This window comes from Copadichromis virginalis, linkage group LG2, assembly GCF_057382275.1.
Source record: "Copadichromis virginalis isolate Kocher_CV1m ecotype Utaka linkage group LG2, C_Virginalis_male_GT1.1, whole genome shotgun sequence".
NCBI lineage: Eukaryota > Metazoa > Chordata > Actinopteri > Cichliformes > Cichlidae > Copadichromis > Copadichromis virginalis.
This window is the reverse complement of record NC_140619.1, coordinates 29,141,792-29,156,119: the sequence shown is the minus strand read 5'-3', so window position 1 is coordinate 29,156,119 and position 14,328 is coordinate 29,141,792. Positions and strand designations below refer to the sequence as shown.

At 39.3% G+C, this 14,328-nt stretch overlaps 1 protein-coding gene across 2 annotated transcripts; it reads left to right on the top strand.

Moving 5' to 3' along the window:
• The first annotated feature begins 3,769 nt into the window (after window positions 1–3,769).
• LOC146717548 (putative monooxygenase p33MONOX) lies at window positions 3,770–13,932 on the top strand. 2 transcript variants are annotated; one of them, XM_085477891.1, is made up of 8 exons: window positions 3,770–3,962; window positions 6,058–6,179; window positions 6,313–6,497; window positions 6,679–6,790; window positions 6,998–7,125; window positions 10,220–10,356; window positions 10,479–10,654; window positions 12,761–13,932. In XM_085477891.1, exons 2-8 carry the CDS (start codon window positions 6,152–6,154, stop codon window positions 12,964–12,966), a joined length of 972 nt encoding a protein of 323 aa, XP_085334017.1. In that variant the 5' UTR covers window positions 3,770–3,962; window positions 6,058–6,151; the 3' UTR covers window positions 12,967–13,932. The 2 variants fall into 2 exon arrangements, with proteins under 2 accessions (XP_085334017.1, XP_085334025.1); XM_085477899.1 differs by lacking the exon at window positions 3,770–3,962 and having other exon boundaries at window positions 6,168–6,213.
• Window positions 13,933–14,328: the final 396 nt, after the last annotated feature.

Below are 14,328 nucleotides of genomic sequence, written 5' to 3'. Positions count from 1 at the left end.
GCTCTTAAAGATTTGTTTCCTCATATTTCATGCCAGTAGGATTTTGTGTCTATACAAACATTTGAACTACTGATCTCTTTAGAATGTATAAACAGCCTAGTTGACGTTAATAAACTGATGATTAATCATTAATTACTGTGTCAGAGGTCAGCGAGCAAGAAGAGAGTAGCATATGTGCAGCTATCCTCTATAATTAATAATATCAATTCAACATTAATAAACACCTCAAACACAAAACATTACAAAGTGCTGCATTATTGCAAAACAGTCTGCGCATTCAAAACAGTCTTGCATGTGTGGGATGTGCACATGTGTTTTCCACACTTATTAAAATGGCACAGTGGCAGAATGATTAAGACTTTCCTCTTACAGTAAGAGGTTTCATAGTGTGAACCTCAGCTGGGGTCTTTCTGTGTGGAGTTGGCAGCTCCTCCCAGTGCCTGGGTGGGTTTTCTCTGGGTACTCCAGCTTCCTCCCATCATCCAAAGACATGCGTATTAGGTAAACTCGTGGTTCTAAATTACATGAAGTGGTTAAAGTGTTTGAATTGTACTGAATAAAACACTGTACACTCAAATATAAAAGGTTCTTCATCCTTAAAAGTAACAATTAAGCAAAATGCAACCAAAATGTAACATATTACATTTTATTTATGTAGTAACATTAAATGGGGAAACTTATATGTAAATAAATGAGTTAAAGTCAGTATTTCTGGGCAGAATTATTTTTGGAGTGTATTAATGTATGGTTAAAAAAATGTGACTTGCAGTTAGAGCACTTGCGTTGCGACAGAGTTCTGACAGGCCTGTCCCATAAAAAAAACATGCAGACGGTGTATGTGCAGTCTCACAATTTCAGTATTCCCAAAAACCAACATTTACCTTATTTTGACCCACGCTGGTGGATTTAATATTCAGTATGAAGTATGTATGGGTCAAATTTGATTCTGAATAGCCACGGTATATAAAAATTTGAATCATCTTTACACCAGTGTAAATATATATATATATATTATACAATATATATATATATATATATATATATATATATATATATATATATATATATTTTTTTTTTTTTTTTTTTTTGTGTGTGTATTTTCAGTCACTTCAGTCATCAAATTCCTGTGACTAAAAGAAAAGAATTTCAGTTGTTTTTACATCTGTTGAAATTGAAAATGGGTCAAATTTGACCCAAACAGCATGAAAGGATTAAAACTCAAGTGTGCGCTTTCTCTTTAAGGGCTGTAACTGTTCATATGCTACACCAATAGTGCTATCTTGTGGACCAGCGCTGGTAATGCAAAGTATAAAAATTAAAAATCGTCCATATAATCAGTTGCCATCCATTCATCCAGTTGCGGCAGCACGGTGGCACGGTGGTTAGCACTGTTGCCGCACAGCAAGAAGGTCCTGAGTTCAATTCCAACATCAGGCCGGGGTCTTTCTGTGTGGAGTTTACATGTTCTCCCCGTGTTTGCGTGGGTTCTCTCCGGGTACTCCGGCTTCCTCCCACCATCCAAAGACATGCAGCTTGTGGGGATAGGTTAATTGGATAATCCAAATTGTCACTAGGTGTGAATGTGCGAATGAATGTGAGTGCGAATGGTTGTCTGTCCCTGTGTGTTGGCCCTGTGACAGACTGGCGACCTGTCCAGGGTGTACCCTGCCTCTCGCCCTATGACAGCTGGGATAGGCTCCAGCGCCCCCCGCGACCCTGAAAAGGATAAGCGGAAGTGAATGGATGGATAATCAGTTGCTTCTATCTTTACTTACAATCTATGAGATTCTCTTTTGAATTCTTGCAGTAGTGATTGAATTTGAATATTAATTTGACTAAAAACTGATCAGACTTTCATGTCATTTGTAGTATTTTTAAAGAAAATGGCTTGATATTGCACATCAGTGCAAAAATAATCAGCTAAAAATTACTAAAATATGTCTCAGGGAAATGGAAAATATTATAGAATTTTCCACTTGAATTAGTCTTTTAACATAATGAAACACAGTGGCAACATTTAGCATATGCAAATAGCACAGCACAGCCAGTCACACACACAATCCTGCTATACATAACAAGAGGTAGAGGCTAAAGGAGACAAAATCAAACAAACAAACAAGACGGTTGATTTTAAGCAGGTTTGAGTTGCTGAAAAAAATGATATTCTAGAAATATGAAGGTATGAGACCAAAGAATGGAGCATGAATGTTCCCTCTAATTCTGAATTGTATTAATTTGACCCATGAGATGATTTTCATTTATTTTTTAGTCCTGTTCTAGTTATGCTTTATTTATACGTTTTGCTTATATATTTAATTAGTCCCTTCAGGATCTTACTCTCTGTATTCCACTTTGTCCTCCTCCCATGTTAAGTTTATTCATGTGTAAGCATTTCTTATTCTTATTCATGTCCCATTTTAGTTTTGTAATAATTTGTCTTCTGTGTTTCATGTTTAATTTTATTTCACCTCCTAGCTCGTTGCCATTGTCTTCACCTGTGATGACCTTGTGTCTGTTTATCCTCCTGTTTTCAACCTCCTGACATGTGTGTATAAATAGTCCTGTCTTACTGTCTTTGAGAACTTATTTCTTCCTCTTTCAGATTCCTGCACTTGGTTCCCTTTCCTGCAATCACAACAGCTAGTCCAATTAGAATATTACATATAAAAAATGTAAAATATATTATGAATTTCTCTCCTGGAGAAACCACAAGTAGATGGTACATCAACTTTCACATTGACTATTCAAAACCGTGAGAGCTTTTTATGTGTGTGTGTGTGTGTGTGTGTGTGTGTGTGTGTGTGTGTGTGTGTGTGTGTGTGTGTGCTTTCAGCGTCAGCTGTGATGACCCATTTCTGTTGCAATAACTATTACAAAATGTTTCAAAACCGTGAGAGCTTTTTATGTGTGTGTGTGTGTGTGTGTGTGTGTGTGTGTGTGTGTGTGTGCTTTCAGCGTCAGCTGTGATGACCCATTTCTGTTGCAATAACTATTACAAAATGTTTCTTGTAAATGCTGAACAGTCCAAGATGCTGACTCAGAAGACTTGCAACCCAACCCTCCATTCAGAACAGCTTCGCCTCTGGGATATTTGTGGAAGTGGTTGCACACTTTCAAGCAGATTGCCAAGCATTGAAATTAAGAAGTTAAAGTCTGGCATCAAATAGTACACATGACACTGAAGCTGCAAACAGACTGGGATTACAGGGTCCAGTCAGCAGTCAGCAATGTCCTCACTGACAGGGGTGGCTGAACTTTCCAGAGTCCTATAGGCTGCTATCCACCACACCCTCATCCACATAATTTGCATGTGCATTCCCTGAACCCAAGGGTGACCTTAGCCATCTACCAATGCTTTTACCACGGCTAGACCTCAGTCTAACCTTAGCTTTGAAACCAAGTCTTAAACTGCAGTTCCTTTTAAATAAAAGGCCAGGATCTTACAAGGCCCACAACGCTGATCACACTGATCAAGTCTAATCTTTGCAGATAACCCTTTAAACTTCACCATTACTGCAACTCCTCTTATGTAAAACGCTAAAGTTTAAAAATAAAAAAGATCTAAAGTTTTAAATGATAAGAATGAATGGGGATTAGGAATTCACTGCAGATTCAAGCAAACCTGCCTTATCGCCTCAGCTTTGAAGTATAACATTCAGGATTGTTATGAGGTGATAAAATATACACAGTAACGATCTTGATCTATTGCACCACATCAAAACATACTGAGTCAAGTTTCAGCGGATCCCTCCGCGGCGGCTTAGGCTGCTGCCAAGGAGGTACGTTCACCGTGACGTGGGCATATGGACTCTGTTTGCATGTCCAAAAGTCATGGATAAACTAGCCGGCGAACAAACAAACAATATCTTTTTGTTCGTTATCCCAAATCGGCGCGACAGTGGCAACGAAATCACTGCAGCTGTGGAGTAATTTCAGAGGGACAGTGAGAGAATTCTTCACGGGTGAGTTTTAAGTTTTAAATATACGATGAAGGGATCGTGCAAATTCTGGACAACCTAAAATGTAGATCTTGTATGTATATACAAACTAAATGTATAGCCTATTGCAAATCACATCATTTTAAAGTGGTTTGAATGGGCTTCTCTGTTTTTACATACATGTATTTTTCTCGGGAAAACACTGCAGCGTGAGTCATGTATCATTCCTCATTCATTACAGCTAGTTTGCGTTTTTTTTTAAATCCTACACCGACACGAGTCAAACATCCCCATGACTTCTTTTCTTTCGGGGGAGGGGTGTGTGCGTTTTTTCTTTTTTCTTTTTTCTTTTTGCAAGTCACTGTATCTGGCTTCCATGAGCGCCGACGTGAACAGCACGATGTCAGCTGTCTGGAAAGTAGACCGGACTACTAAACACCACCGACCCGTGTCTGCAAAATCTGAATTCTGCTGCAATATGTATGAGAAACATGTCACATTCTGAGTTCATTTAAGAGCGCATTCAGCTGGAAAGTGAGCTCAGATCACGGCGATTGGGAGCTAAACAAGATTGAGTGTGGTTTTATTCGACTGAATAGGGAACTAACTAACTGTGGATCAGCTGTCAGACGGAAATGAAAAAGTGTCATTTCCTTGTTTAATCCAGAGCTCGGTTGTGTACTACTACAGATTGTGATATCAATCTGCTACCAAGAAAATACACTATATAAAGTGTCAATACCGATGCCGAATATGTTGTAGTTGTGTCATGATTTATGAAAGGGATCATCATTATTCTGCGATTTCTAAACACATTTTAACATTCACTACATACTCACTGTGCTTTTTTTCTTTCCAAAATAATGATTTAGCAAAATAAAAGCATACCTTTCAACTTTTCATATATTTTCTGAAGGAAACGGTTTCCAGGGCCTAATCCGTGGATCGACTTCCTTCGAGGCGTGGACGTCTATCAGCAGAGAATGTACCTTAGTCTGTAACACAGTCAAATATATTCTCAAGTAATATTCAAGCATGCCATTCAGCGTGTTAGTACGAGCTCGGGAGCAGCTTGGGAGAACAAGAAAACAGAGACTGCTTTAGATTGTCTTCCCAAAGTGACTCAATTTTATTCACAAGTACAACAGTTTATATAGAGGGTAAAATTCATGAGACAGCAGATTATCAGTTTAAACCAGTACAGACCAAGATAAGGCAGCGTCTTCCTGCCCTTGGGTGAAGAAGCATCCTTTGTGTAGTTTATCAATTCAGCTACAATTGTGATTATCTCAGCGACATATTTTCAAGGCACAAAACAAAGAGTTCTTTCATTAGTGAAATCTGAAACAAACCATTTGGCCTTTAACAGGCGTCTAAAAGATTAAGAAACTAATGTAGCTGAGGGAGTGATCTCTGTGGTATTTCAACCTTGTACCAGCCTGTGATTCTCACACATCAATTCTTGGGTCAAAGAGAAAAACACTGAAACAAAGGGGCCTTATTGAATGACAGAGTTTTCCTGCATAATGTCACTATAAAACAATATCCAGTAAATGCTACCATGGTACTAAAATACCTAACATTTTCAAAACTGTTTTTTTATTTATTTATTTTTTACCTGAAATGTAAATATTCCTGTCTCTAAACACTTTGGGTCAGCTTCTGATGCTTTGATGTGTTAGAACTGTATTAAAAATCTTTTGAAATTATTCATTGGGCTGAATACTGAACTTAAATGATAGAAAAAAGTGTCAATCTTGTCACGCTAGTATTAATCTGATACCAGTACTATCGACATTTGGGTAAATTTGGCCACCTCTGCTGTACTCCTCTGCTATCAGCAGGAATTTATGTGTGACTGATATTAATGGCGCTGCTGTAATCAGACTCTGTATTTCTATTTAAGGCAGGTCAGGACATCTTGCACTGTGTTCAGTAATTAATGTCTGTTGTGTTTATTTTTTGCACTTACCCATAATCATGTTGTTAAACATATGCATAGAGTACATGTGTAGGCCTACCTTCTTCCCCAGGTAAAAGAAATGACATTAGTGAGCAGTGTTTTACATTCGTTTCTGTGAGCCTAATAACTTTCCGTGTCTGGTGTCATGTGATGAAGTGGTCAGATCTGAGTCCAGCATCAAGCTGAGTGTCAGGTTAACGGCCAAGCTGTCAGACCCCACCGTTTCCTGCAGTCAGCTGCTCAGAACATAATGGCCTCAGGACGGGGAGACATTCCAGGTAAACAAGATTTGAGATATGGCAGAGTTAAACTGTGAGACAAGTGATTATCTTGTACTGATAACAGAAGTTTTTTCTCTTGTTTATTTGTTTGTTTATTTACACAGTAATGTGTCCTTTTCCTTCATTTCAGTACTTGAGTCCGGCACGCCGTCCTGCCTCATGGGTGCATTATCATCTCCAATTGGAATACAACGACACAATATCAGCTATGATGAGAACATGGATGGCCCTATGCATTCCCCACCTTCTGACTTGACTGTCAACATCCTGTGGAAAGAACCTGTTATCCCACAGAACAGGTTCAGGAAAACTGAGGTGCTCCCGTGTTTACCCTTATTTTCTAACCCACGTTGTTTTGAATTGGTTACCGGAACAAAATGATCCTTGTATTAGTTGCGTGTAAATGCTTCTTGAATGTTAGGTGCGTGCACTTCTGATTTGCTCCATTTCTAATAGTTTGTAAGTGCAGCCTAACACTTAGGATTTGTGTGACTAGGAAGGGAAGAGTGGTGGGAAGTTACTGAGCGTTGAGGGAGCACCATCAGCCAAGTCTCCTGGGCCTGTGGTGAAAGCCAAAGCCACCACTTTAATGAGCTCGCTAAGGATCAGTAAGTCCACGAAAGCAACTTCACTAAACAACTTTATTTAAAAATATAGAGTTACTTAACAAGGCCACTGTCCACTACATGAATTATGATGCTCAGAACGACTTGGCTCCCACTTAAACAATCTTAAGAGTGTTAGTGGAGCTATGCTGGAGTGCAGCACCTTAAACACACTGACTAGTTGTCTGCAATGTTCCCATAATCTCTCAGAGGAATCCCACAAGAGCCTTGAGGAGTTTGAGCACCAGGCTGGACTAACAGAGTCTGGTTATTACCCTCACAAGGGCCTTTCTGCTGAAGAGACCCACATTCACAGACGAGGTGATGTCACACTGCCGGTGAGTATTAACAGTTTTAATCACTGACCGCAAGTAACAATGAACTCAAAAGAAAATGCACACCTAAATGTCATTTGTCAGAAGGTTGTTGTTATTATTATTAAAAAGAGTACATTAAAAAAAACACATCATAAATCTGACCCTTATCAAATTAAGTTGATGGACTGGCTCAGATATATATTTAAAGCCTGTGCTACAAGGCAGGATTTCATCTTATTTGGGTAACTACAGAGTTAATCCTGGGTTTTCTTCCAAATGCAGATCACCATAGTAATTTATGCTGTGAAAGTGACCTACTCTGGGGCAGATTATCATGAAAATTAGAGACCTAGTTTTTTAATAGCTTGCAATGACTGTCTTTCCCCCGATTAGCATAATTAAGAAGTATATGTTAAATGTTCCATCCATCCATCCATTTGCTTATCCTTTTCAGGGTCGCGGGGGGCGCTGGAGCCTATCCCAGCTGTCATAGGGCGAAAGGCGGGGTACACCCTGGACAGGTCGCCAGTCTGTCGCAGGGCTAACACATAGGGACAGACAACCATTCACACTCACACCTAGTGACAATTTGAATTAATCAATTAACCTATCCCCACAAGCTGCATGTCTTTGGACGGTGGGAGGAAGCCGGAGTACCCGGAGAGAACCCACGCAAACACGGGGAGAACATGCAAACTCCACACAGAAAGACCCCGGCCTGATGTTGGAATTGAACTCAGGAGCTTCTTGCTGTGCGGCAACAGTGCTAACCACCGTGCCACCGTGCTGCCCATGTTAAATGTTAACATCTACTTTGTATGAATTATCGGCTGGATTTTAGTTTTCATACATGCATGAGCAATTAGTTTTTAGAAAGAAGAGGACAATATATATCCCTCACCACAACTAGCCACCCACCTACAGGTCCTCAAATTTACTATTTACTGACCTAATTCTTATTGACCTCACAAAGTTACTGAATATCATTAACGTGTAAAGATCACTTAGTAAGGTAAGCTAAGTAAACTTTTACTTAAAGAAACTTGATATGTGCACTTCTAATTACATAAAAACCTATTGTTAACATGGCAAAACGTCTTGATAAACAAATTACGTAATGAGCTCTGCGCTGGCTCCATAGGCTGTAGTTCTTGCAGTATTGTTGCCAAGCAACGCCCCTGCACAAACCAAACCCCTTCCTTTTTCCTGTTCCCCGAGACGGACCAATCACAGAGCTCCTACCAAAACCAGAAAAGGCCTACTTTGCTGCATAGACTGTATCGTCGTCGTTTTTGTGAAAAATAATCGTCAGTTAAACTGGAAATTATGGACAAAGTGAAAGAAATTGTCGGACCGAGGCGTCAACGAAAAGTTATCATAAAAAGGTTAGTCAGACGTCGCTGCTTTAGTTGACGACAGTCAGGTCGAAGGTGTTGTACGCCGTTAGCGAAGCTAGCATTCAAACAAACGTATTTATTCGGAACAATAAAAATAAATGATCGGCATATATCAACTACCGTGAATCTCGCAATACAAAGGAGGGGATGATGGTTTGCGTATTGATGGGTTAAAGTAGTTAACCATTGTGTGGTTCTTGGCCTTGGTTAGCACTGGCTAACTAGAAACCAGCAGACATTTAAAGGCCGTGTTGCTTACCGTGAGTGGAAGCTTCAGGTAAATAAAATAACCTGAAAGGGTAACTTTAGGGGCTTGGGAAGCCCTTCGCACTTGCTAAGTGAGCGTGATGTAAATATATAACTTGGATAATTACTCTGTTTGCCCCGCACTATCATCATTTTACTATCATGAGGCCTAACGCTAAGAAATGATCGAGGCACAGACTGGTGCTGGCATTATTTTTTTTAAACTCTTGTATCTGTATTGAAACCAGATTTCACACAGATTCCACTTTAGGTGGTGTTATTTGAAAAGCGTTTTATTTATTACGTAACTGTAATAAATGGGTTTTGTCTTGTTTTATATACACACGAGGAACAAATCGACTACCAGAGGTTTTCCGTGCGATATGTGTATTTATTTTTTTTGCTGTGTTAGTGTATTTGTGGTTTTTGTATGTCTTTACTCTTTTTTATTTTTTTTATTTTTTATTTCAGCTTTCTGACACTTTATAAGCTATACAGAATTGTTTGCATGTGGCAGGCTGTTGTTATGACCTCCATGTTGATCGTTCTGGCTGAGGGCCAGTCGGGTTCAAGTAGTGACGAACTAGGTTACTGACCCAAGTAATGTGTTTAAAAGGCCACTACGTTGCTTTGCGCTCTTCATTTGCAAAATGGACTCTACCCAGAGTAGAAAGCAGGACCTCATGCACAATGGAGATATGAGCTTGGAAGGGCATTTGCCATATGATTGGGAATATGCCCATACCGAATGGAAACTGGGCACTGAAAATGTTTTTCAAGAGATTAGTCATGAACTCAATTTAAGTCTGATGGCAAGTATAGTGGAACTTGGATTTGTTTTTGGGGTTTTTTTGCCTTTAGTCAAAAAGTAGCTTTTGTTTACTCTGTACTAAAACTGAAGACGACTGATGATTGACAAATACCGGTACATTAACATGGATTTGTTGTTTTTCGTAGGTGTTTCAGGGATTTCAATCAATTTTGTGAAAAAGTCGAAGTTATGTAATGAAAGCTTAATTTGGTGCGTAACAGTTCTGTGGTTCTTAATGTGTTTACTGCTGTTTAATGATAAATTAAGATGAGTAATTTTTGCACACTTTGTTTCTAACCTTTGATCTGTGTTCCCACCTGCATAACGTAGTCAATGGCAATAGGCTCTGAGAACCTGTGACGTCCTATTTTTCGATCTGCAAACCAAGTAAAACAGTGTTGACCTTGTGCATTGCGTATTTAGGGATGTTTGCTCTGTAAATACAATTAGTTGTTTCACTGACAGATTAACAAAAGATCATAAAACAACAAACTTACAAACAGGGTCACGGGGGAAACAAAACAGCACTGTTTGTGCTTTTGTGCTGGCCAGACACATGTGGGAAGATTAAAACTGTTTAATAAATTTACACTGACAGTGGAGCAGATGGGAGCTTGTGACTTTTTTTTTTTAAACTGTTTTTGTTTTTCTTGCTGTGCAGAAGTTGAGAATGCCAAGTGGAAACTTTGAGGACAGGCTTACAACATCAGCATCAACCACCCCAAGTGGCACCCCTTCTGTTACTCCCAACATCACCCCCTGCGTTAGTCCCTACTCTTCACCGAGTGTTCATCGCAGGTAGGAACTGTACTGTTGTAAAGCCAGTTGTCATTCAGCAAAGAAACCCCCTTATATTTATACATTTGTACAATTTCCAATTGGCTGTATGTTCATGTTGTTCTTGGGTAATGGGAATACAGGAACTGGTTTCATCTGAGTCCTGCACCTTTCCTTGCTGCACCTGAGACCCACAGTCCCAACCCAAGCACAGACATGGGAGGAAATGAAGGAGGAGGAGGTGATAGGTGGAGTTTCTTCGGAATCCGATCTGTGGTACAGAAGTCCCCCACTGATCCTGGCTCTGAAACCAGCACAGGTAAAAGATTTGTGCTCACGCCTGTTTCTGTATCTTCAGTCTTTTAGCATTTCTATGCCGATACTCTGCGAATAGGGTGAATTGTCATACCCCTGAACCTTACATCAAAAGAAACTGCACTGACCCTCCCTTTTATTTTTGGGGGAGAAAAAAGTTTGTAAATTGATAGCATTTGAAACTACTTCCTTCTAGTCATACCACAGCCATGTTGAAACCACAACCTGCAGAACTGTTTACAAAGACAGGCCTCGCATCACAGAAACCAAAACAGAAAATGTGATCCTAATCACATGTGATAACATAGCTTGTTTTCACTGTAACATGTAGGGCTGAACGATTATGGAAAATAATCTAATTGCGATTTTTTTGCCCCAATATTGCGATTGCGATGCGATATGCGATTATTTTTTAAGGTCTTTGTCTTCTGTATTATTAAACAAAGACAAGCAATACATCATATAGTATGGCCAATACTATATTACATTAATTTTAAACTGTTCTTTCCTGGAAGACAGACCTCTGTTATGATGACATGAGGTGATGCATGAATTGATGACTGACATTTTTATTTAACTTCTTCAATCACAACAGTATATTTGAACATACACAATAGTTTATTTTTAGCTTACAAACATCTGAGCATAAAGTGCTGACAAGGAACCCTGGTGTAAACATTAAAATGAAAGTCAGTACAATGTGCAGATTGCAGAAATATACATAAAAAAAAAATCAGTGGCTTTACCACACTCAGTTTTTCGACATCTGTGAACTACTAGACAGTCATTCAATTAAAAATTAATATTAAATAAATAAAACTAATAAATAAAAAATACACACATCTTACTGATCTCTGCAGTCAGTAACATTACACATAAAGTGCAAACATAATAGCAATTGTATAAACACACACACAAACACGCCTTTAAAATTTAAAGGCGTGAAATTGGACGGTCTAGTTCTGATTAGCGTCACCGCTGTCTCGGTGGAGTTTAATAAACTCGGCCGTCTGCTTCTTGCTATCTAAAATATAACCAGACACTGGTGTAAATTCTCGACTGTCTCATACTTCTGTTTAATAAGTTTTCTGTTTGACGTTTAGTCAGCTGTGTGAAAACCAAGGAGGAACCCACCCGGGGGATTAATAAAGTTTTATTTTATCTAATCTAATAACTTTAATCTCAGCCAAACCGATTTACTCACGAACAAACAAAACACTGAAAAAAGCCCAACAATAACATTTTTAGGTTGTCTAAGTGACTTATATATCACGTTTAACCCGAGCAGCGAAACTCCGCGGTGATCTGAAAATGATGTGCCGGGAGTTGTGCCGTTCTCGGCCGCATCAGTAACCCTCGAGCTCCCGGCTAGCTGTCGAGCTGGTGGGTAGCAGACGCCTCTGAAAACGTCGAAGCACTTTTGCAAATATGGGATATCTTGATAAACCGAGCAGATATTTGATGTTTACACAACTACTTTCTCGCCTGAAAATATGTTAAAAGTTTATTTTGTGACCCAGAAAGATTAGTATGAGTAATTTTAAAACTTAGTAGCGGCCGCCATTGCTGGAAACTGGAGTTTGGCTGGGCCGCGCTATGAATTCTGGGATATGGTAGTAATTTGGACAGCCTTCGGCGCGTCGCTGTGACGTAATCGGTCTACAAATGCGGCCTCAGGAGGATGCAGCCCATGAATTTGGACATGTCCAGAGTATAATCGCAGCCTTTGCGGTTAGAAAATTGCACTTGATCATGTCGCGATATTATCGCAAATGCGATATATCGTTCAGCCCTAGTAACATGCATATTTTAACCCTGTAAAAGACTAGACCTTTTTGAGACCTTGAGTTTGTCAGAAAGTTCAATAAACATTCCAGTTTTTTGTTTTGTTTTTTAAAGAAGAATTTTCTGGCAATTATTTCGTGGTTCAGGCTTTACATGGTTAAATGCAGAATAAGGTGCAATTTAAAAGTTTTCTTATAGAAGCTATAACGGCATGTAGGTGGAATATTTCAGGGAAATTTCACACGGTACACCAGTGATGCTGTGTGTTTCTCTTTGCAGCTCTTAAGTAATTAATGGCATCATCTACCACACCTCTCTCCTGCAGGTTTGTCTCTGCAATCTTATTTTGGTCTGCAGAAATCCTCAACCATGGATGGCACCAACACCCAGGTCAACCTCAAGGTTGATGACCCTACAAAATTTATGCCACCCAAGATTGAAATCTCAGACATTGAAGCCAAGCGGCAAAACCCACGGCCGCATAAACTCAAACCTCGGGACATGAATGTTTTGACACCATCGGGCTTCTGAAGACCAGCTATGTAGCTATTCCTCCGATTCCACATTCTCAATGTTTGTTTTGTTTTGTTTTTTTTGTCTGTCCTCTTGTTCCACATTTGCCTCCCTGTCTACCTCTGTTCCCTCTGCCTCCATGCAATTTCACTCAAGCTGGGGGGAATGAGGGCCCATAGTACCTACAGTATTAGCTAACTAGCAGCAGACTGCACTGCTTCTCCTCCCCAGCTCACAGATTCAGATCAGTTGCTGTCTGCTGTCTATGCCCCCTCCTCTCGTTCTATCTTATTAGCCAAATAATGCAACAAATGGAGTAACTTCATTTGTAACCCTAACATTGGTACTGCTTCCTATTGCTTTGTCACGTAATGGGTGCGTTGGTATGCATCGCCTAGATGTCCTCGTTCCATTGTCAGCGATGGCTTGAGATTAACGTTGAAATATCTTGCTGCTGATCATGCTAAAGTAGCAAGATAATTCAATTTATATCTCAGGTTCCTGTCTTTAATAGTTTTTGGTTTAAATTTATGTAGTGCTTTTCTCCATCAGCATGCAGAGTATCGTGGTATATGACTGATATTGTGCCTAAGGCTGCAATGGGTGTGCTTTTGGCATCAAATTTCAGCTTTTTTTCTTTTTTTCTTTTTGTTTTTTTCATTATATGTAAGAGCATCTGTGACCATGTGCCTGCTGACCTGAAGTTTTTTCTTTTTTTCTTTTTTTTTTATATGTATATTCTGCTTTAAATCAAGGTTTCTAAATTGTAGGTAGTGCAGTTTGTTGGGTTTGCCACTTTTTATTTTCTTCTTTTAAACGTAGGACTGAAGTGGCCATTGTCAACTTTTCAACTTTTTTTGTGTGTGTGTGACTGAATTTTCCTGCTGTTTTGTTTGGGGGGGGAAACTGATGAATTCTGCTAATAAAATGCACAAGGGAGCTCTCCCACTTTCATCTGTAAATAAATCTCATTATGGAACTAAATTCTTTTTTGGTTGTTTCTTTAAAAAAAAAAAAAAGGGGGGGCGGCGGCTATTCCCGGTATTTCATATTCAGTGCTCTGTTCAAACAGGAAGTGATTCAGAGGCTCCGAGCCAGATGCATCTCATTCAGTGCCAGAATTCCAGTCATGAATTTGAAAATAATACAGGAGTCACGAATCTATGTATGCTTGTCTCACCAATTTGCCAGAGTTAGAGTAGTACTTTGCATTGTGCTAAAAATGTAAAATATTGATTAAAATATGAAACTGCTCTTGAGCATCTAAAGTGGCAGTTTTCTTTTGTCCCAGTTTCTTAATAACCAATTCAAATATAACACTTAAAATGTTTTCTTTTTGGTTTTGTTGCTACAAGTCTTTTATAATTGTTAAACGTTGTC

Bases quoted from the DNA above. Each gene is read 5' to 3' on its own strand.
- LOC146717548 (XM_085477891.1), top strand. From the start codon at position 6,152: ATGGCCTCAGGACGGGGAGACATTCCAG. The intron at 7,126-10,219 runs GTGAGTATTAAC...CTTGCTGTGCAG, and splicing joins GAGGTGATGTCACACTGCCG to AAGTTGAGAATGCCAAGTGG. The intron at 10,357-10,478 runs GTAGGAACTGTA...ATGGGAATACAG, and splicing joins TCACCGAGTGTTCATCGCAG to GAACTGGTTTCATCTGAGTC.